Source organism: Ochlerotatus camptorhynchus, unplaced genomic scaffold (assembly GCF_037179485.1).
Source record: "Ochlerotatus camptorhynchus isolate MF236.1 unplaced genomic scaffold, CSIRO-AGI_Acam_v1.1 ptg000307l, whole genome shotgun sequence".
NCBI classification, from domain to species: Eukaryota; Metazoa; Arthropoda; class Insecta; order Diptera; family Culicidae; genus Ochlerotatus; species Ochlerotatus camptorhynchus.
The window spans coordinates 1,374,669-1,398,802 of record NW_027040795.1 but is presented as its reverse complement, the minus strand read 5'-3'; the positions used below and the strand labels follow the sequence as shown (position 1 = coordinate 1,398,802).

General features: G+C 37.4%; 1 protein-coding gene across 1 annotated transcript in view; it reads right to left on the bottom strand.

The window, feature by feature from the left end:
- Positions 1-24,134, bottom strand: part of pio (piopio) — a 187,365-nt gene that overhangs the window by 53,530 nt on the left and 109,701 nt on the right. Inside the window, exon 5 of the mRNA XM_065229086.1 lies at positions 17,201-17,433. Within this exon, the coding sequence (XP_065085158.1) occupies positions 17,201-17,433 (233 nt within the window). The remainder of the gene's footprint in view (positions 1-17,200; positions 17,434-24,134) is intronic.

Below are 24,134 nucleotides of genomic sequence, written 5' to 3'. Positions count from 1 at the left end.
TCTTAACGCTTCCCAACACATCATGAATCGAACTCACGTAGGAGAAGCAGTAAAAATGCGGAATACTGATGAGCAAACACTCACGACCCACCACTGATCATGATTTACACTGGTCAACGTAAGCTACATGATGGGCGAAATATTTCCAAGAAAATGTTTCGCCGCGATTCGAACAGGGAGTGTTATTTTCTTAGAAATTCCAACATTTATTAATAGCACACCTGCATTTGAGAATCGGTGTTTATCTACCCTTCTCGCGTCTCAAAACAAGTAAATCGCTGTTGTCGATGAGTCTATCGTATTCCAGGCGGCCAACACGACCTTGCATGGGTAATGATGTATTCGTTTTTATGGGCATCTCTATTAGCAATAGCAATGGTTATACGACGACGTCACCATAAGCTGATGCTGCAATACGCTTTTATCACCATTCGAGTCGATTGACGAGATACTGAATCGGGAGCGATAATAGCATCACTTTTTTTCATCAACCTACGCCAGTGACATTTATCCCACTGCAGAGCGATCCGGTTTTGGACGCATCCGACGGCTCCAACCTGTTTGCGATCGTGCTACTCTTTTTTTCCATAGAAGCTCTTCCAATTGTGAGCCCAAGACGCGTGGTCAAGGTAGGTGAATTTGATTAACATTATATTGTTTAAATGTCAGGATTTTTCGGTTTTGGAGCTGCTATAGAGCGACCTTCGAATATACAATTTTTCACAGCAGCTTACGAGTCTTGCTCTTTCGATTCACTCGCTTGGTTTTGATTTGGCCATTATGATGTCGATGTTCTGTGCTGAGTGATTTTTTTTATGGGACCGGATGGGATGGAGTAGAATAATCGACTTACGAGTTTCAACGGAGTAATTCTTCGCTGGAGAAGCCAAGTGTGACTTCTTTATGAGAAAAACAATATAGTCAGTTGTTTTGTAAGCCATGAACGCAAGCAAAGCTTTGATTGAATTGGGTTTCTTTTGTGTTATGCATGTGATTTATGGCTGCATGATTGGAAATAATAGTTGAACAGTAGACGATTTTTTTCAGAAGTTAAGTTCGAAAAGAAATAACGTATTAATTTAAATACAGAAGAGTAATATGAGGTAAATATTCGAAATAAGTTGATTAAAATAAAATATCGCAATACTTAGCGCCATGCATCAATCATGTCATTCTAAATTGAGGATAAATAATCGCCCCCCCCCCCTCTGCCATTTAGTCACGTTTTTCCTATACTTAATGCATTGCTTGTCACATAGCCCCAGCAAAATCTGAGATAAAATTGAAATCTAAACTAGATGTTGTGATTTCGCTGATAATGATTACACAGGTTGCTGTCGTTTTGGTCGTTTTAACGGTTAAAATATGAAAATTGATAGCAAACAAATCTTCTTGTGACATCACATTGAAAACTTTTTCTGCTATCAGTGAGAGCAAACTGAAAACTCCTGTTGATAACAAAGCAAAATGAAAAAAAATTTGGTATCCAATTTGTCAATTACGTCAACTTAAATCAAATTATGATTTCAGTTTTTTTTTTGCTTTATTAAAGACCTTTTGACTGTTGTAATTTCAGTTTGATGTTGACATCAAAACTTGATTTCAATTTGCTGTCATGTTGATGCTGGACTTTGCTCGGAAATCTCTCCCGTTAGAGCGTGACATAATATATGAATCAACTCCTTCAAGCATTTGGATTCTAACTAATTCCATGCACCGGATCCCTATTTCAAGGTTTACAACAGGTTCTCTTGCAGAGCATTGTTGAATTTTCAGTTCATTCGTAGCTAGAACATTTTTTTGGAAGAGTGTTCAACACGAACTTTTGACCCACCAGTCAGTGAGCAGAATAGCAGATTTTTTTAAATCTTTAAATGTCCTATGATGGTTTGAAGGACATAAAGAAACCAAATGCTTGCGCCCAGATATTGTCAGAACTTGGCGAATAACGAAATTCACTCGAATATAGTGTTTTTCCTCAATAAATACAATAGAGTCGCAATGTTTTCAAGGATTTTGTCACATTCTGCTCCATTTAGCATTGTTTAGAGTAATTAGATGCTTTTTTACTATATTGGGATACGGCTAGACCTTTTGCCCTACTAGATACATCAAACAATTTTGAATTTTTATTGTGATGTAAACATTCATTCACATAAATTTTTAAATATTTAATTTCAAGCATATTAGCAACTTGTATGCAATGTTGTTAACAAATATGGACTTTTGCATATAATATTTGCAATTTTTCATGAAATATGTTTCAGAACTTTACACGATTTATAATGTAAATTTATGTGCATCATTTTAACCAGAAATTATCACTATTTTTTAATCTGTAGGCAGCTCCAGCTTCCTGGCGCCATATCGAAAGTCTGATATCCCTAATAACATGTTCAAGAGAAACGCAATCATTCCTTTAAATAAAATCATCCCTTTACTATTGAGTTTATCTTAATCTATACCCGAAAAGTTGGTACAGAGGTTTCAATTTTTCATCTCAAAACTAACCTTTTAATTATTGGAATTTATTTGGGCTCTAAATATGGCTCTAAAAAACCTAGGGTTTTCAACCTCATTTTTTTTTGTTTGGTGACAAAATCAAGCAATGCCACCAATTTGGACCATGCATCCGAACCTTAGTCTTCAAACTAGAGAACAAGGAATAGACGATTAGGCCTAACCTATTTTGTCTTTAGTTTGAAGTAGTCAGGACTGAGGTTCTGTGGTAGATCTGAAACCGCAACGTACCACGAAGAGGAGATCTACTCGCGTTACGGTGCGGCTCCTTACTCAGCATAAAATATTCTATTTTTCAGGTTTAACTGGAAGCTCAAGGATTTTTGAAAAATATTCAAGCTTCAAGGCCAATTTTCTAAGTCTACGGTGATAATCTGCGTACTATCAACAAAACGTTCTATGGAACACAACAAGTCAGGCAATCAAACCGATCCATCGATTAGTCAACATTCCACCAAAACATCGATCAGCGAAATCTTGACGACACTATTGATCCCATCAATCGTTCAAGATCCTGTGATGGGATGTCTTTTTTCGAAGTCTTGGATGAGATCAACAGCACAGTTGCCCATCAACCCGACAGGCTTGTTGTAGGAAACATACGGGTTCAAATCATATTCAACCAGAAATCCGGTTCTACTTCTCAATCGATTGCATCAACACCAGCTGTGCGTATCAATCAACCACATGCATCACCTGCTAATGAACCAAAATCTCACACCCAGACTGGTAATGATTGCACCCAGCCAGCCACCAGTGGTACTAAATACTACCCTGCCCGACAGTGTGAACAGGAACCATCCTGCTACTGCACTGGACCTCTAAGCGTTGCAAAATAGGGCCAGACGCCTGACGATATGGTATCATTCTACGTGACCCCGTTTACCCCAAACCAAAAAGACGACGACGTGAAACAGCATATCAACGATATTGCTGATGTTAACCCATCGTCGGTTAAAGTTGTCAAGCTAGTTCCACGTGAGAAAAGTTTGGAGGATCTCTCATTCGTTTCCTTCAAGGTGATCGTTAGCAAAACTGCATCCAACGGCCTTGATACTGGTCAGATGGAGTCACTGTTCGTGAATTTGACCATAGTCCAAAAAACGGTTCTGCAACATTTCGTCCGAACCTGCCATGAAATCTTCATCCAGTATAAATGTCAGCCCGGAACGCAATCAATCAGGTTCTACGGGCGGCCCTTATACTTTCGGCACAGTCGAGCTACATGTCATCAGCTCCAGCCCCAGTCGTCCCGGTCCTGTGTTCGAACTCAAAGACAGGGCTGCCCAGCCTGTCTTTTCAGGCGAGTACAGTTATGGTATGAATTCATTCATGGAATCGCTATCGCATAAAACTTCGGATTTCAGCAACCCTCCAAAAAACGTTTGCAGTCATCAAACTTCTCATCAACCACCACCTTCTTCGCCGGAACGCATGTCCAAAAGCATTATGGAAACCCCTTCTCCGCCGAGAACAGTCGAGACCGATCATACTACCGCTTTATTTCTACAACGGCCGCATCATCTTAGTTCCTGCCGTCGCAGCTGTCCTGGTCCTGTGTCTGTCCTGTGTCCTGTCTTCCGTCTGTACAATTGGCGCCTCCTGATACTCAGTTCAATTCCAATTGAAGCATTATCGATAGCGCTTTTCTTTCTGACGAACCTACAAGACGAACGCTATATTCTTACGGACAAGCCTCTACGATTTCGACATGCAACTGTTTCAGCAACAACGGTGTATCATCGGAGCCACAGCGTTTCCTGTCCGTCTACTACCAGAACGTCAGAGGTCTGCGCACCAAAACGACCGAACTCAAGCTAGCATTATCCAGTTGTGACTACGATGTGGTCGTTCTCACTGAGACATGGTTGCGCCCCGATATAAACGATGCTGAACTGACGTCAGATTACTCGTTATTTTGCTGCAATCGTAGTGAGTCCACCAGCAATCTTACGAGAGGTCGTGGTGTGTTAATTGCAGTAAAAACTTGTCTGCAGTGTACAGCGTTCTCTGTAGTAAACTAATTGAACAAATTTCCGTATGTTTGAATCTTTCACATCCATCGATATACTTCTTCGACATCTACCTCCGACCGAATTCTGATCCAGGATTATATGTTGCTCATGCTTCGACCGTTCTGAGCATTTGTGATCATACATCAGAAAACGACATCGCCTTGCTACTCGGCGATTACAATCTTCCTGATCTGCACTGGATCTTTGACTAATACGTTAACGAGTACCTGCCACCGAATGCTGCCAGTGAACATGTACTCGTACTTGTAGAGTCTATCTACGCTTGTGGCCTGGATCAAATGAACTCCATCACAAACCTGCTCGATTTGGTGTTTACAGATTCACCACGATGTTGAAATTTTTCACCTACCATTCGTTCTACAAGTTGATACTCATTGCTATCTTCATAACCAAGTTGATTCTCAATCCGAACTCGAATATTTCGACTTCCGGCAGTGTGACTTTGCGGCTCTAAATGTGGAACTCTCATCGATAGATTTGGAACACTATCTTCAAGGTGACAAGTCACACATCCTGTTTTACGATAAATTATACGAAATCTTGCATGCTAATGTTCCTCGTCGCCACCATGCTCATAGTAGGGTCAACAGAAAGTCTTGGTGGTCAGCTGAGTTACGCAGCCTGCGAAACAGGCTCCGAAAAGCCCGCAAACGCTTTTTTGCATCTAGAACTGATGAAAACAGAGATTTTCTCCGACACGCTGAAACGACCTATAATGAACTTCTGACTTCAAGTCACCATGATTATTTGCTAAGATCGCAGTCGTCTTTGAAGCAAAACCCATCGATGTTTTGAAAATTCGTAAAGGCGCAAAGAACCAATAATCGCGTTCCGAACAATGTTAGCTTCGATTCATCCACGGCCACCCACCACGCCCAAAGAAGCTACTAATCTTTTTTCAAACTTCTTTCAAAGTGTTCAACGTCGCCTCAAATTCACCCAGATTGTTTCCAAAATGTACCTTCCCATGATGTACTGCTGTCTGTCCTCATTATTTCTCGAGAGGAAGTACAGAAAGCTTTGCAAAATCTCGACGTGTCAAAGGGGTCGATGGCCGGTCACCATATCTACTGAAATAGTGTGCTGTTTCTTTAGTAGATCCATTCACACAGCCGTACAATCAATCAATGGAAGAAAAAACGTTCTCAGGCATGTGGACAACTGCTTCAATGATTCCCATTCACAAATCCTGCAGCTTTCAACGTGTCGAAAACTACCGTGGAATGTTGATACTCTGTTGACTAGGAAAGATCCTCGAATCCTTAGTTCACGAAGTCATCTTGACTGCAGCAAAACCGCTGATATCAAACCGGCATGGGTTTGTTCCTCGTCGCTCAACAACAACTAATCTGATATGTTATACGAGCAGTTTATTCCGATAAATGGAACGTACTAATCAGGTTCTATTTATTTCTATGGAGAAGCTGAAACACATGGATTTTCCGGAATGGATAACGGACTGATTGAAGACATACCTGACTGGTCGTAAAGCATTCGTCCAGGTCAATTCTGCACGTTCCAAAGCATTCGAAATACCATCTGGAGTTCCCCAGGGTAGCGTGTTAGACCCTCTTATCTTCGTCCTCTTCATCAGAGATGCAAAATATCATGACACTCACTCGACACTCGTCAACGCATCAACCGACTATCGCTGATAGAACGTTTTGTCAAGCAGTGAGAGGTAGAGCCATGGCAAACAACAATCACGAGTAATGGTCACTGCTCACAGGCAAAACGTAACACTCGTTGCTGATGATGTAAAGTATAAAGAAAACAGTGAAGACTTCTGCAGTACGATGATGAGGAAAAGGGAAACGACAGAAGAAAATGAAAACAATGCCTACGCATTCCAAATTCGACTCGGCACGCGTGACTGTGTGACTTACAAACAAAGCTGACAAAATTAAACGGAAACTGTTGGGCTCACTCACAAACACACTCATATAAGCAGCAACTGCTTTAAAACGAGCACATTGTCGTGATTGTTGGGAATGACCAGATTGGTGATGGATCAACACCGCAGACGACATTCACCAGTTGCTTTTTTCGTCAACTTGATGGATGGTCATTAGAGTGATGCAAAATTTGAAATTTTCGCTCCACAATACTTAAACGATTCCAAATCGAATCCTGACTAACCTCTCAAAATTTGAACCCATTTAGTGAGAAACTGAGATGGCACAAACCAATTCAAGTTTGTATGGGAATTACTATGGTAAAACCAAGATTTTTGTTCATGTCTATCTAATATCTCACCATATTGGTCTGCTTCAAAAACTTTCAACTGTACTTGTAGAAAATTTTCCCAGCTACACCTTTGCTGAAGACCACTTTTTGATTAAATGCAAGGATCGAAAGTTATCAATTGTTCAATGCGCTGGTGTCTTATGATCATGCTCAATCAACTGCTCAGCAGGCAACATTGGTGTTTCTGGGGCGTTGAATAGGACACACAAATCATGGCTACTATGTCACACTGCAAAATACAGTGTTGCCTACAGAGCAGCTGCTTGGTCATGTCATAAGTTTACCAATCTCTTAAATAATTAATAACTATTTCCTGTCTCGTTTTACATAGAAACGATTTTGAGCAAAGTTTTAGCTGAGAAAATTTTCTATAAGAATAGCTATCGAGCTGTCGAGCTTAATATGGAAAAATACTAGAAGGCAATGAACGAAAAGTTGAGGTTTCCCATAGTAATTTACATGTAAACTTCAAATGATTTGTGCGAAGTCTGTTTCTAACCAAATGAGTTGTAATTTTGGGAGGCTAATCACGACCCGATTTGAAACCATTTAAGCACTGTGGAGCGAAAAAGTCAAATTTTGCATCAGTCTAATGGTCATGGAGAGTGCTTCGACAAGCACATTGATAGGAATGTACCAAGCGCTACTACCATCAGCTGTTTGACGATCGTGATTGTGATGGTTCGCAACTCTGCTCTTCATAAACGATGTGTGCCTTCGTATGTCGTCCGGGAAGCTTTTATACGCAGCTGATCTAAAGCTGTTAAGGGTAATCAAGTCCGCAATGGATTGTGCGGCTCTACAAATGGACATCGACATGCTTTCACAATGGTGCAACGAGAATGGTATGAGTGTAAACATTAACAAGTGCAAGGTAATCACGTCCAGTCGTGTCTGGTCGCCTATTATTCACGTTTACTCCATCGATACAACCCCTCTGGAACGTGTTCAGCCCATTCGCGATTTGGGTGTTATAATTGACTACAAAATGAGGTTCAATGATCATATTGCTACCATGACAGATAAAGCTTTCTCTGTTCTCGGATTCATCCGTCGCAACGCTTCGCAATTCACTGACGTTTATGCGTTGAAAGCACTGTTCTGCGCGTTGGTGCGTAGTTTTCTCGAATACGCTTCTCCGATTTGGGCACATTATCATGCGGCTCAAGTGATCCACATTGAACGTGTACAACAAAAATTCGTGCGATTCGGTCTCCGTCATCTTTTGTGGAACGATCCTGCACGGCGAATGAGAACGACCCAAATTTGAGTTTAGTTCATTCATAATCGCCAAAAGTGCAGGAGCTCAGCGATGAGTAAATTTGCCTCATGTTTTCCCAGGTTTTTCCAGGATTTTCCAGGGAAAAATTCCCGAATTTGAGAAAAGTAAAGATTGAATTCACTCAGTCTATTGGTACTACTCCGAGACTGAATAAAATTTTCGCCAATTTCCTCATTTTCCGGCAGATTTTTTTGTGTTTTCCACAGGAAACCATGAGACAAATTTACTCATCGCTGAGTTCCTGCACTTTTGGCGATTATGAGTGAACTAAACTAAAAACTCATCTTCCTGAGTATGCGGCACGCTGTCAACTCGCTGTCAACCTCCAGTTGCTATCAACAAGACGCCTCCAGACACAGCGGATGTTCATATTTGACCTTCTAAAAAACAATTTCAGTTGCTCGGACCTACTTCAGCAAGTTTCCTTCAATGTGACCTTAATTACGACACGACAACAGCCCATTTAGTTCCTGCCTCAGTGCTTTTAGCAACATTAGTGACTGTTTTGACTTTAGTATAACTAAAAATTGATTTAAAAATAGTATTAGTAACGTAGGTAAGTAGTAGTCTGTGCGACACAGTCGAAGGCGAAAAAAAAATATAAATAAAATAATTATTTCATTTTGTCAAGGCCTCCGAACGAAATTTACTTGAGTTGCAGAAACATGAAGTTCTTAAAAGATCATTAGATCGAATGTTGATAGGCTGCTTTGGTCATGTGACCCAAATATTTATTACAATTATTTCATGTATTCCTAAAGTGTTTGAAGCAATTGTTAACCAGAAAATAGTTAACTAGGTTAAGTAACGCTTTTTAAATAATCAACATGTTTTTTTTTTAAGTCAACGTCTAATAATCTTTTGGAATTTGTAAATTTTTCTATTGAAGCAATGGATAAAGGTAATACCGTTGAAAATTTATACGCTGACTTTAGTAAGGCCTTTGACAGAGTAGAAATTTCCTTACAACTTTTTTAAATTAAAACGTTTCGGTATGAAAAGAACACTTTTAAAATGGATCGGTTCATACTTGACACAAAACAACAAAGATGGTCCGCTTTAAAGAAAAAACGTAATCAACAGTAAATGATACTTCGGAAGTTCCCTAAGGATCTCCTTTAGGTCTTTTATTATTTATTTTATTTGTAGATGACGTGAAGTTTGTGTTAAATCATGATATGATGATAGTGGTCTAATAATAGATAATAGTGGATAATGATGATAGTGGAAACTAAGTCCGACAGCAGTGGGCTCTCTTCGCTGTTTGTCTTGATCAAGCTTAATAACCTCTGATTGTTCTCAAAATGTCGCTGTATGATGGGCCAAAAACGGATTGGGTAGATCGATAGGCAAAGTCGCCTAAACTACGGAACAATAAAGAATCTCCTTCCAGCAACTTGATCAGCCAATTGATCAAAAAGACAAGCCCCCAAACAGATGGGGAGAAGAGCCCACCCTTTATCCACGAAATGTTATCAACAGGGAGTTGGCATTCCCACTCTCCCCGTCCAAATCGCTTCAATCGGGTGCCCTGTTGGACCGTCCCTTCCCTTTTATTTATGTATTTCAATGTATATACGAGTTGATGGTTATGATTATTGTCAATAATACTAACATTTCGACGAAGATCGTGCTACTTTAAACCAATTTTGAATCGTAGACCAGGTCCATCAACAATACACTCGTTCCGAGATGGGGCTCTGAGATAAAGCCATCTTCTTCTTCCGATATGTTGCAAAATTTCATCAACTTTGGTACACTGGAACTATTTTAAATAGAGTGATTACATTCGCAAAAATCACCATATTAGCGCCCCTCGGTCGGACATTGTATGGGAGCGAGCTGTTAATTTGTTAGTTGAGTGTCAAACAGTGAAGTTATTATTTTGCATTAAATCTTGATTTAAAACCCGAGATAAAGTCTATGGGATCGAAAAATATATCGCTGTGCTCAGAAAACGAAGTTCTTTCAGATGATGTTTAAAAACCGATACATTTTTCAGAATTAAAGAACCTAATTCTGCGTTCAACGGAGAAAATAGAAGCAAAACGAACGAAATCAGTACGGCTCGCACAAGATACTGCTTGTTTGTGATGTTTTATGCGTGTGAGTGAGTAGTAAATACAAAATCCCATGCTTGATAATTAGTATATATAATCAAGTAGTTCGGATCTTTTGGTGTTTTTTTCTCCATAATATACATTGAATTCTGTTGCAATCCAAGTTTTCAGTCCAATTTATAAAGAAAATTATTTTTGGTAGAATTTCAAAGCACAAAAATGCTTTCCAAAACATATTAAAAAAATAAATATAGCTTTTAATTTCAATGTAGATTATATAAAAAAAAAAAAAAAACTAGGCATTTTTGTAAGCTTTTTTACCTCATTTCCGATCAATAGAATTGAAAAGAAAAGGTTTTTTGATCATTTCTGTTAACCGCCAATGTTCAATAATAAATTGCAAAAAAAAAACAATTTAGTCTTTTCCAATTTGACACTGTCTAAAAGAAAATTTTATCAGCTTTTCGAAAATCATGTTTCGGAAACTTTCGAAAGTTAGTGCAAAATTATGTTTTTTGAAATGAACAGCACAAATTGATTCGACGCAAATACAGTACTGGACAAAATGAATCATACGCTCAACCCAAAAAAGTACATTACATCATATTTTTGCTATTTTGCACGCAATTTCAGCAGTATATTCATAAAAGTTCAAGTATTTCTCATGGTGCATTCAATTAGCTGAATGAAAATTTGTTATAATATTCTGTTATTTTTGTTACAAATTTAAATAAATATTTGCTCACTTTTGTGCTTGGACAAAATAAATCTTACACTCCTAGGATTTTATTTTTTAGCCATCGAATAAAAACAAAATCTGAAGATTTGGCATCACGGCGTAATATTTGACAGTTCTTGTTCCGGGAAGCGTGCACCATTGTGTTTTGTTTGCGTCATTTGAAAAGAGGAAAATGTCGGGAAAGCAGATTTCGCTCGATGTTAGAAATTTGGTTATTCGCGATCGTGAAAAAGGAATTTCTTTTCGGAAAATTGCCGAAAAGTACTCGATCTCAGTTGGAGCTGTTCAGCACATATGAAAAAAGTACGAAATACGAGGAATTGTGAAGAATTTATCCGGACAAGGACGTCATCGTGCGACAAGTAATCGTGATGACATCAGAATTGATTGATTGGCTAAGCAGAATCCGAAGTATTCGTCGAGGCATATTGTGGAATCGATGGTGGTTTGAAAAGCTGTTTGGCATCGAAGCGTCCTTTTATCAACAAGCGGAACCAACGGAAGTGACTGAAATTTGCTAAAAAGTACGCCGGAATGACTGTGGACTTATGGAAACGAGTTCTGTGGACGGATGAGAACAAATTTGAGTTATTTAGACAGAAAGGCTCTTAAGGAACCATACATTCAAAAGACGGTTAAACACGGAGGCGGAAATATCATGGTATGGGGAGCATTTGCGTGGTCTGGTCTTGGAATCTTGGCTCATATAAAGGGAATAATGACTGCAGATGTGTTTATTGACTTGTTAAGTAAAAATCTGCAAGTTTCACTACTGAAAACTGGCCTGGAATCCAATTACATTTTCCCACAAGATAATGACCCAAAGCACACAGCGAAGAAAACAACGGCATTTTTCAAATCAAATCGGATCAAAACACTGGAATGGCCTCCCCAATCTCCCGATCTCAACCCAATTGAGAATGTGTGGTCTTACTTGGACAACAAAGTGGATAAAGCATCGGTTTCCAACAAAAACGTTTATTTTGAAGCACTTGAAGCAGCGTGGGAGAATATCGATTCAGAATATCTACAAAACCTCGTCGAAAGTATGCCAAGACGGTTAGAAGCAGTGTTTAAAGCAAAGGGCGGTCATACCAAATACTGAGAGTGTTAAAATGTAAGTTGAAAGTTGAATTAAACAAGAATTTTCAATATGAAATCAGGCGTATGATTTATTTTGTCCAACTCGAAATTCTCTTTTTACAACTTATAAATGTTAATTGAGAAAGTCATACAATATGTATATTGAGTATTCTATGCCTGCACAGTTTTAGCGAAAAACATACAGAAGTATTGCAGAACAAACCATTATTGTATGTTTGAATCTACCTGATATATCGAGCTCCAAAGAAAAATTATATGGGTGTATGATTTATTTTGTCCATTACTGTACAAGCGTGGCATCGAAGTAGGCTATGACAATCGGTAATTAAATTGTAAACAAATTACACTCAATTATGTTTTAACGCTATTTTAATTTTTTATTTTGCCGTGGATGGATGGGTACACATTTTTTAATTCCATCATATTATTCTTGGTTTTTTTTGTGATGTTTTGAAATATGTTGCATTACATTTGGTAGTAAAAAAAAATCGCGTTACACAATTGAGTGTATTGCAATAAAAATGTCGCATGCTGAATTTTATTTCAAAACACATTTTGATCATTTCCTTGAGAGTAACCGTTCCCGAATTTGGTCAAGTTGGTTTAAAATTGTTCTTAGCCTACACAGTTGAATGTGAATTTTTATCACTATGATGCACATAAACGGAGCGTCATGTATCATACAAGTTTACATTAAAGATTCAAAATATTGTATGCAACATTTCTTGCAAGTGGTATTATGGAAGAAAGCTACTTGAAATTATCATATTAGAGATAATTGAAAGCAGCTTTAGTCCAGGAATTAGAACAATCAGCATGAAAATTTTCTTTCCTTTTTTTCATGGGGTGACACTGTCTAATCTTGATCGAAATACATTGGATGGTGACAGTTCTAAGACAAAAAAGTTGAAATCACGAATAACTTTTCATAAAGTCTAATGTACCATTCAAAACTTTTCCAAATGTTTGTAAAATTCATCGGTTGCACCCGTAGAGTAGTAATACACGTTTACCCTCAAATAAAAAAATAATTGTTCTTGTAAAAAGAAAATAGTGCTCGGGATAAAATCTTGCATTATGCTTTTCTGTTCTGCTTCCATCCAATGTAAGGGAAAATCTCTCTAATAAAGCAAAAAAAAAAAAGTAAGCATTAGACATTTTAAGAAATTGCGCTTGGTTTTCTTCTTGCCTGCTGTCCTCTGTCCCAATATTGTCATTATGAAAATCCCATTAGCCTTGGAATAAAATCCAAGAAATTTCAATAAAATAATGGCTAAATTAGAGATCCGAACTGATTTCCAGTGTGCATTGGTATGAATTTATTTATTGAGATCTATTTTCTGTAAAATTAAAATGATTCTATCAAATTAATTTGATTTCTAAAACAATCTTTTTTGTTAACTTGAATTATTTTTGAGGCGCATTTATTTAACGCTCATATTATCCCAATATACACGATAAAATTTCAAGCGCATATGTTTTGGAACTTCTAAAAAGTCATATATTTTCTTTAAGATTTTCACTAATGTCGCCATGAATTGGTGATTGCATGGTGATCTTGACACCAACACTCAAACTTATTTTTATAGCTAAACAGTTTCAGCAGAACAGAACAACAACAAGCTAATTTTCACCAAAAATTAAAAAAAATTTTTTTGGATACAATATTACTCTTAAAGAGGCTATGAGAACCTTTTGTAGAGTATGGGGCTTTCTTACAAAAGGTTTTAAGACAGCTTTATTGTGATCCTCAAACATGCTTTATAAACCTTATCAAGAGTGGTCCACAAAGCTGGAAGACGATCTTATAGCGGTTATCAAAAGGTTGTGCTGGAGCTATTAATTTTATTGACGGTTTTATAAAATTGATCTCAAAAACCACTAATAGAGTGCAATAAAACAAGAAATGCTACTTGGGTACTGCATAGCTTTAGATATTTATGAAAAAAAATATGCAAAAATACTCCTCTCATGACCATAACTTGAAGAGCCCCTTTCTCATTCGAAGCTCATCGTCACTGTCAATTGAGTCACTCACTATCATTTGATATACGACAGTGGAGTATGGAAGAAACCCAGCATAATGGTCGACGTGAAGTTTGTGTTAAACCGCCTAAATGTGCTCATATATGCTGACGATTTTAAACTGTACATGGAAATTGATCCTACTGGTGAGTTCTAAAGGAACTATCAATTCTATAGTTTCATCTCCTCATCTATCGTATAAAAATGACCACTTTAGTCTGTTATTTTAAATTAGCATCTTCAACTAAAATAAAACGTGTTTATTGGATGAGAAAGCATAACAATCCATATTCTTTTTTTTTTAATGATTCTAAGGAGATTCTAGAGAAAATTCAAATGAAAATTAGGCATTGAAAATACTTCAAGATCTGTGGATAGTAAACAAATCTAAAGTAAGTTTCTTGAGCTTCTATCAATTTCGCTGAATTTCACTGTCGTTTAGTGATCTTCTTTTTAATTTCAGGAAAATGCTCTAGAAAAATTAAAATTCTCATTTGTATTTATTTATAAATTTAGGTAGACGAATGAAACAGAAAATTGGGACATCCGGAACAAGCAAGGAATCCAATAGCTTCGAAAAAACAATAAAAGCCTAGTTGAAAAAAAAAACCAGAGAAATCGTGTGTGCTACAGGATAAACACTCATTACTTTATAACCGTGGTAGTCTGGTGTAAGAGGCATGAGCGCGACGTACAAGAAGTTTCAGTTTCCCTTGATAAAGCCAGAAAATCTGGTGAAATTTAATAAGTCATGCACAATAATTTAATTAGGTATATATTTATATTAGGTAATATATCCGAAAAGATAACATTTTTGATTAGCCCAATCTTTAAAAAAAAAACGCATTTATTTTGCTATTGTAGTTTTTATCAATGTTTTTACCAAATATTTACTTATTTTTTTGTTTTCTGAAAACGCAATCCGGTTTCCTACAACTTTGTCTCATAAGTAATTTCCATTAGATGAGCCGTTTTCGTGCTGTGATTTTTTGATTTGGATTTATTTATTAAAGAGACTTTTATTTGAAAAATTGGGCACGAGTGAAAATGGCTGAGTTCCAGCACAAACTTGGTTTATTGCCCCTAGCGAACAATAATGCAAAGTTTCATCGAATTCGTAGGGGGTGAAATTTGATCGACTCGTCGATTTACTCAGAACGAAAAAAATTACATATAAAACAGAATTGAGTCTGTGTTATACGACCAAAATCTTGTTTTTTTTCTAATACTTTAGCTTACGCATTCAAACTAACGTTATATTTGAATCAATCCATCTTTGACGTTAATATTGAAACATTACCGATAATTTAATGTAAAGTTAAAAGTGCTTAAAACGATAATAATGTAAACGTTGCAAAATACGTTTTATTGAACTGATTGGTTGAATGTTATGTAATAAGTGTAGATTACACTTGTCGCATCTTGTATGAAAGAATGATTACACCCTGGTGTACTTTGTCAAGCTGCCAGACAATTTCAATCCATCCCGCGTAATTTTATTACGGCTGGTACCACAAAGACGTGACATCAATCTCAGACAAGGCTATCCGTTTCATAACAGCCCCCAGATGCGATTTGAATAAATTTTCACATACACACACACACACACAATTTCTTGCATTCGCCAACGATGACAATCGTCAAACATCATGTCTCGCAAAACATTTTGCACCACCATCGACCGCACCATCATCGTTTGTCCATGGACCAGGTCCACTTTGAGGAAGAGAAACAAATGGTGAAATTGTAATTTATTTACATACCTGCATGACGCGTCTGGGGGCCGATGAAAAACAAGCTTTGGTCTTTGCACAAACGAGCGGGAGGTCGCATATCTTACTTTTCTTCGTTTGCAATCTTTCTCTCTCTCCCTGGAATGAGATCTCCATATACTCCTCCGTTACATAGCCAATGGTATGAAGTTCAGCACATGTTTTACGTAGGATTACTCCTCTATAACCACTTGGTGAGCTGCAGTTTGCGTTGATACAGCCGGCAGGCGGCAGAAAGTGCAAACAAAGAGACTCATTTCACGGTTTTCCAGCGAAAGAATTCCAATACCCACTCGTTTCAACCTTTTTTTTTAGACTGGACATCATCGTACACAGCTCATTGCTTCGGTCGGTATCAATTACCTATACGGATTCGCAACTCCATCTGTCGATGATGCTAAAAGCTCGGATGAAGCAAATGCCGTTCGTATGCTGGGCTGAAAATGTGTGTTTTTCCTGGCAGAGTTGTGAAAAGAAAAATTTGATCGTGTGCGGTTGATCTGAAACCAGTTGCTGAGCTTGGTATTCGGAAGCGGTGCTATCATTTGCAACGAAGCCGGAGCTCTCTGGCTCGTGACAAGTGCATTCCCTTGAATTGCACAACGAATGCGTTGGTTGATAATTATATTCGTGTAAACAACCGACACGTTTTCTTCTATTCCACCAAGGTTATTTGAACTGCGTTGGCAAGGTCGTTTGTCAGGGTATGAAGTAAGAGAATCGAATATTCCAAGGGACGTTTTCCAACAGTTGAGTCACCTCTAAAATATTCGAACGTCTCAATATTGACAAACAACCTTGAAACGATGCGCTTTGTGCATTTGCATACCAGCATTTGATTGTTGATTCATCTTCTAATGCGCTCCAAAGTGTTGAACGTTCCACTGGGCTCGACCTCGAAAAAAAGGTTTTATCATTTTCAATGCTGATCGGCAACACACGCCTCTTCAAACCGGTTCCAAATGTGTCGATACCATGGCGGAGTTGCACCGTTTCAACAGTAGTGGTAGTTTTAGCAATTAACAAGCCACATTGTTTTGAACCCACGAGCTCGACCGATACGTTCCGCTTCAAGTCCGGGTTCTGACATAAAGACTTTTTTCTCCCTCGCTCAACACTGAATAATGTTCAAGCACCCACTAAGTTTGCACGAAAAAGGAAGTATAGCCATTGGCTATGACATTCAAAATATGGAGTGAACCCTGCCGAACCGGTTTTCTTAGTCAGCAGAATAACAGGGAGAAGTGCTCGTTCTTGACTCTTGGTTGAAGAACAAAGTTCGTATTACGAAACACACAGCAAGCAAACATCTGTAGGAACTTTTGCTGAGGTCAGAGTCTCACCGTAAAATCTCATTACCTCACATCACTCCACGTAACTACGACGACATTCTTGCAATATAATGGGAAACTTACCGTTTCGATGGGCATCGTGTTACAGCTCTTGAGGGGCAATTTGTAGCGCAGCGGTCCCTCCTGATCCCGGTACTCGGTAAGGCAGGTTGAGTTTTTCGCCAATCCCTTCGGATACACCATCCCACTGAACTGACCGTTGAGGTTAGCGGGTGCATCCTTGATCGTGATCAGCATCGAACCCGAAAGACATTGTATCCGCACGGTGGGTTCTTTGGTGAATATCGTGGCAGATCCTATAAAGAGAGGGAGAAACAAGTAGAGGAGAATCACATATCAGTTCGGTTACGCCTTTCGTTTTACCGCTGGATTAGAGGGTTCAGATCTTTGCCGCGTACAATGAACTCCCTGGCGCGATGGAGATCCCTTAAGCCTCGGTAGGTACCTATGTTGGCGGGGGGAAGGCAAGATTAAACGACGAGTCGCACAAGAACATTGTTGAAAATTGCTTTAATTCTCGCAGCCTCCTTCTCTCCCACAACAACATCGGCTACGAGCTATGGTTGATGGTGGTTGGCGTGATGCTCCGGCTAGCTGACTGCATGATGTTGCTAGTTCTGCTCGAAACAGCTAGCTCGTGATCACATAAATCTTGGCCGTGGTGCACAGCCAATCGTTTGCCATCAGGCAATGTGTTCATAGTGTTACTTATTACTTGATGCCGCCACCAACCGTAGCCGGTTCTCGGCATGAATAGACTCCATTCCGGTGCCGCTTTCCGCATTCAATCCGGTTGTTGCGGTTTTGAATTCTTTTTTTTTTTCGCGTGCCGCAATATGCAAGTGAATTTCATTCTAATATTGCTCCGGTAATGAAAGCTTAGTTTAAAGAGAAACAGTTTAAGACAATCAAAATCATAAGTCAAATACTGTTGTTCCGGAACAATGTACGTCACTAGAGGTAACTAGTTTTTGATTAGTCTGTTGAGGGGATTATATAGAGGATTGATTTCATACAAAAAAACCTCTAAGACCAACAAATTTCAGAGAAACACGGTCTCTTTTCTTATTATAAAACTTATGATCTCAAAGTGGATGGATAATTTTTTGGGTGGAAAAATCGAATTTTCCAAAATAGTTGAATAAAATTTAAGAAATGTTCGTGAACCCACTTGAAAATTATTCTAAAAACCGTACACTCTGTTATATTTTCAAGATTAGTGAAACATAGCATTTATACGGCCAGTCCATAGCAAAACGATATAGTAGTTCTCAGATAAAAATTGATAGTTTTGTTCCTTATCGCAAACTATTAGACCCGTATATTTTTTTTATTTTGTCATTAGGGTGACCATTTCCATGTTGGGGTGCTCCGAAAATCGATTTGTTTTTCAAAAATGTAGTCTAGTTTCACAGGAGTATTGAGTGAAAACTCAAAACTTGATAACTTTAAAAAAATATACAACTCAAAACGAAAAAAAAAAACATATCGCTGATTTTAAGATATAATGTGTAAAACAGCAAAAATTTTCAAGGGAAAATATAAAAACCTATTGCGGTCTCTATCTACAAACCATGAAAACCATAAAAACAAATACAATCAATGTTTTTCAATACAAAATCTTATTAATATCATTTATTTTTCCTAGTAAGTGTTTTTAATTATATTTCATTTGATTTTTCATATTTGAAATCGACTTAGTGGTTCAAAAACTAAACATAAAAAAGTCATTTTTCAAAAAAAAAAAATTGGACCGCCCTAACACGGAAATGTTCACAGTTATGACAAAATAAAAAAAATACGGGTGTTATGTTTTGCGATAAGGAACCAAACTACTAATTTTTATAAGATTCTGAGAACCACTATATCGTTTTGCTATGAAATGGCTGCATAATTATAACTTTGATAAAATTTTCATATCTCCAAAGTGGGAATGTTTTGGAGATCAGCCCAAAGTGCAAGAAATATTCAACACTCATTCTTAAAATAAAATAACATAGAAAAAAATTTAAGGAATTTTACAATAATCGATACTGCCAACGACTGAAAGTCTCTTAAATGCAGACAAAAACAACAGCAATCGATACAAACGACGACTGTGGTTAAACGAAATCATGTTATTGCAATCCACATCCACATGACAATAAGTTTATCGCAAATCTTGCAATCTAGACGAAAGTTAGAAGTAAACTTTAAAATAAATTGAAGTCTGCTTTAATGTATTTTTTTTTTCGCCAGTTAGGTCTACATAAAAAAAAATCAGAAAAATTAGTACCGTAAAACGGGGTTGATTTGATCGCTTGTGGTGTATTTGATCGTTGATATTTCTCGTTATTTTTCATCAAGCGCAATATTTTCGTATCGTAAGAATGCATCCTTACTCAACATTTTGAGCATGAGCATGATTGACCGCCTGCGGTTGCTAGTCCGTTATTGTTAGATCACCTTCCAAGTGACATTTCCAGTCTACAGAAGTCTCATAAAATCCAAATTGCTAGTTGAGCTGCAATTATACAGATAACGAACATAAGATGGTTGGGACTAACATACACCCTCAATGTATAAAAACTGGTTATTTAGTAAAAACTTTATAATAGGCAGTAGGGTTCGGCAAACCTTCATCAAACGTCAATTCACTTCGACATAGTTCCCTGAAACCTGTAGTTCGACATCCTCGTAATATTTATTTTAAATCATTCTTAATTTAACTCGTCAGCAAATAATTTGATGCTCAGTTTCACACCAAATGACGAATCGGGAAAAATCGACCTTCCCCTTGAATAACACTTTGCATAGTTGTTATAGGCAATAGTTCACATTTTTGCTAAAAATTTTGGATCTTGTATTTATTTTCTTCAAAATGGCGTCTATGTCATTTTACAATAAATTGTAGCATGAAAACTGAGACAAAGTTGTAGAGCAAAACAAATTGTTTCTGGAAAAAACAAACACGGTTTTTTTTTTAGTAGAGAGTGCGAAAAAAAAACAAGAAAAGTTTTTTTTTTGACTATTTGTTTAGTATTACTTCTGTGTGAAGTCAACGATTTACAAAGTTGAAGATACTAATTTCAAATAACAGACTAAAGTATACGAGAGATAAGGAGATGAAAGTATAGAATTGATAGTTCCGTTAGAGTACGGCTGTGTGAAAATTGCACATGGAGAGTAGAAAGCGAGCAAGGACAACTTTAGGATGGTACAAATCGGTTTTATCATCTCTCTTTACCAAACTCCCCGGTGGAGTGGGATGGTGAGGGGTATTCCCCCCGCCACCACTTGTCAAAAGAGATGATCACCGAAAAAAAAATGCATCTTCAACTATGAAAAGTTATAAAAACACATCGATCTCAAAAGGCATATCTTTAATTTGATTGAAAGCAGGAAAAAAAAAACCTAAAACCATGCGATTTTTTTGAATTTTTAAACAATTGTAGATCAAAAACGTTTAGCCAAATTTATTTTCACTTTGCTAGTACTATTTTTATGTAATTTAAACACACGAAACAATATATGAGATATTTTGAATAGTTTTCTGTGTAAAAATAACATAGAAAAGCTGGCAACAAGAAGCTTTAAAATTTGACCAAAAGCTTTTCAAGTTTCTAGGTTTTAAATATTTCAAAAGTTTGCATATTTCATGAGTTTTTTTTAATTTAAAAAAAAATTGAAAATACACTTTTTTATATAAGGCAGGTGAGCCAGTAGTGGAGGAACAAAGGCAATATAAGGAAAATGGATGTAATATGTAATGTAGGCCTAAATGCCCTTAATTTGGGCCCATACATAAATTCAGCAATCGACTAAATTTACAATAGCGACCAAAACTATCCATTAGTACCGTCCCAATGCACGTTCATCTAGATAAAATTAATAAATAGCAGGTTTTAAGCGATGGGCCCAATCTTACATCCATAGGCCAACATTAGAGCCATTTCCTCTATTTAAACGAAAATGGCACATGACGGAGATGGGTCCCTTATGACGAAGTAGTGCTCTACCCTACCAGCGCTGATCATGTTCAAATGCAGGTCAAATAAGGAATGGGTAGGAATGCATTGACATGATACTTGCTTTGTTGGAAACCAAGAAATCATCTGAACTTCCATGAGAAATTATTGGGATGTTGGAAAAAAGGATCGAGTTTGCAGCAGGGTTCGTTTTGGCAAACGGTACGCTGAATTGTAATGATGGGTTTAAGTTAAGAAATAAAGTGACTTACGAATCTTAAATGAAATTATCAAGAACCCATGATTTTCTACTCTGTAAGCAAAACCGGTCGCTCTAAGGCCACCGAGATCTTTATATCACATCACTCCACTTATGATCGAGTTTTTGCTGTAATCATTCAAACCCGGAACCGACGACGACGATGACGTTGAAAAATACACGATGAGCAAGCATTGTGACTATAAATCTCCTTAATATGATGGGGCCTGTGTTTGATCCTACGATTTTCTGCTCAAGAAGCAAATACGGCTGTGTAAGGTAGCCGTAAAATCTCTCATATCACAACGCACAACTTATGATCAAGGGCTCATGCCAATTTTTACAATAGCTGTTGTTGCACCATAGAGATCCAAGATATCCAAATACAACGTGAAACCAGCGAGCCGTTATAACCAGCAATAACCATTCAAACCCGACGATGGCAACTACCTCATAAAAGTCGACGAGCAAGCAATGTGAGCATAAATAGAGAGTACGGACGTTGATGAATGACTCCGGAGAACCAATACTTTCATGATCATTTTCAGCGTTCGTACGATTCTCGATTAGAGCTGAGCGCCGCCAAACCACGCCGTCACCACCGGTATTTTCTGGCATACGGCAAACGAGATGTCGGCGACGTTCTGGTGACCGATGGCCGTCACACTGCCGATAATATTTTTCACGCCGGTATTTAGTACATGCGGTTGCTAGTTAACACATGTACTAGACAACCTAGAGTAGAACACTACTTCAGCATAAGCGTTCATTTCCGTCATATTGAACAGAAACATCAAATATATTGACGTGAACGAATCAATCAGACGTTCTGTACAACAATGTAGCTCAAAAGCTACACACCAAAAAATTCTTAATTTTACTGGTGATGTAAACATCCATGCATGCAAACATTCATGTATGTAAGCTTCCTTTTCACGTAAACTAGCAGCTTACAAGAAATGTTGCAAACAAAGGTGGAAAGTTGCATACAATATATGGAATATTGCATGGCATGTCTCATAAATTTACACGATTTATAATGTAAATTTGTATGATTTATGACGCTCCATTTATGTGCATCATAGTAACGGAAATTTACACTACTTTTTTTTTAGCTGTGTATAAAACAAAATCTATAAGAACTTATAATAAGAATATTTAGAGTAGAGAACTACTTCGACCTAATCGCCCATTTTGGGTCTATCGAGCAGAAAACTTCAAATAAATCCATGATTTCAGAGTTAACAAGTCAATTATGCGTTTGGTACGATACTTTAGTTAATAAGCTACCGAACGAAGTCAATGAGAACGAGTGATATGAACGTTTGCACCCATTATTCCCAAAAACAAAAGAAGCGCTCCGACCGATTCAATTTTTATCTTCATCCGATAGGCCGAAGTGAATTCATTGTCGTTTCAAAGCGTTAGGCCGAGTTTAGAATCCGTAGGCCGAGTTTGGCATCAAGAAGCAGCGTTAGACTTTTGACAATATCTCAACGATTAGTTTCTTTTTATCAAATCTTACGGTACATATGGAAAGGTAAATACATTTGGATGTCATTAGTAATAATAACATTCCGTTTGGTACTAAACTGCGCTAGATTAAAAGAGACTAAGTGCGGGTTGTGCTTAATAGGCCGGAAATGGGGTAGTTAACCCTACATCTATGTTTCTTGAAAACAAAAGAAGTGCTCTAAGCTAATCAGTTTTTTCTCTCTTCATTCGTATACTGAAATCAATCCACTGACGTTTCAATGTGTTTACATATACGGGAATGAAACTCGTTTGACAGAATTGGAATCAAGAAGCGATGTTAGATTTTTATCAATATCTCAACAATTTGTTGCTCTTTATCAAATCTAACGGTATGGATGGAAAAGTAAGTAAATTTTAAAGTTATCTTTGATGGGACTATTTAATTATTTGTTCAAACCCAATCGTAAGAGAGAGGTTAAGTGGTGGTAGTGCTTAGTATGAAGGAAATTAGATCTTAACCGTACCTTATTTTAAATTAACTAGGAACAACCACAATTTTTTTTACAAGGTGAATACCTCTAAATAAAAAATAAGAAATGAGAAATAAGAAATGCAGAAGACATCAATATATTCCGGAATGGAATACACATATTCTACATATGGTGCAAAAAAAGTCTACTAGAATTGAATGTAAAAAAATGTAACTTAATATCATTTAGCAGGAAAAGAACAACTTCAAATATTTCAATTGCACTAGGAAGTCAAAATGTAGAAAAATGTGAAAGAGTTAGGGATTTAGGAATTATCTTAGACTCTAAACTAACTTTCATAAACCATTACAACACAATTATTCACAGGGCAAATAACATGCTAGGCTTTATCAAGCGCTTTTGCTATAACTTTCAGGACCCATACACAATTAAAACACTATATATCGCCTATGTGAGGTCAATACTGGAATATTGCAGCATTGTATGGTCTCCATTTTCAATCACGCACGAAGAAAGATTAGAATCCGTACAAAAACAATTTCTTTTATACGCTCTTCGTCAATTAGGTTGGACATCATTTCCTCTTCCATCATATGAAGCACGCTGCATGCTTATAAACATACAAACATTAAAAGAGCGTCGTGAATATGCAATGGTTTTATTTGTAAACGATATCGTTTCGCAACGCATTGACTCCACAGAACTTTTATCAAAATTAAATTTCCATGCACCTACTCGGCAACTCAGAAATCGAAATTTATTTGCCATAAAACATCATCGCACAAATTATGCAAAATATGGGCCATTAAACCGCATGATGGCCT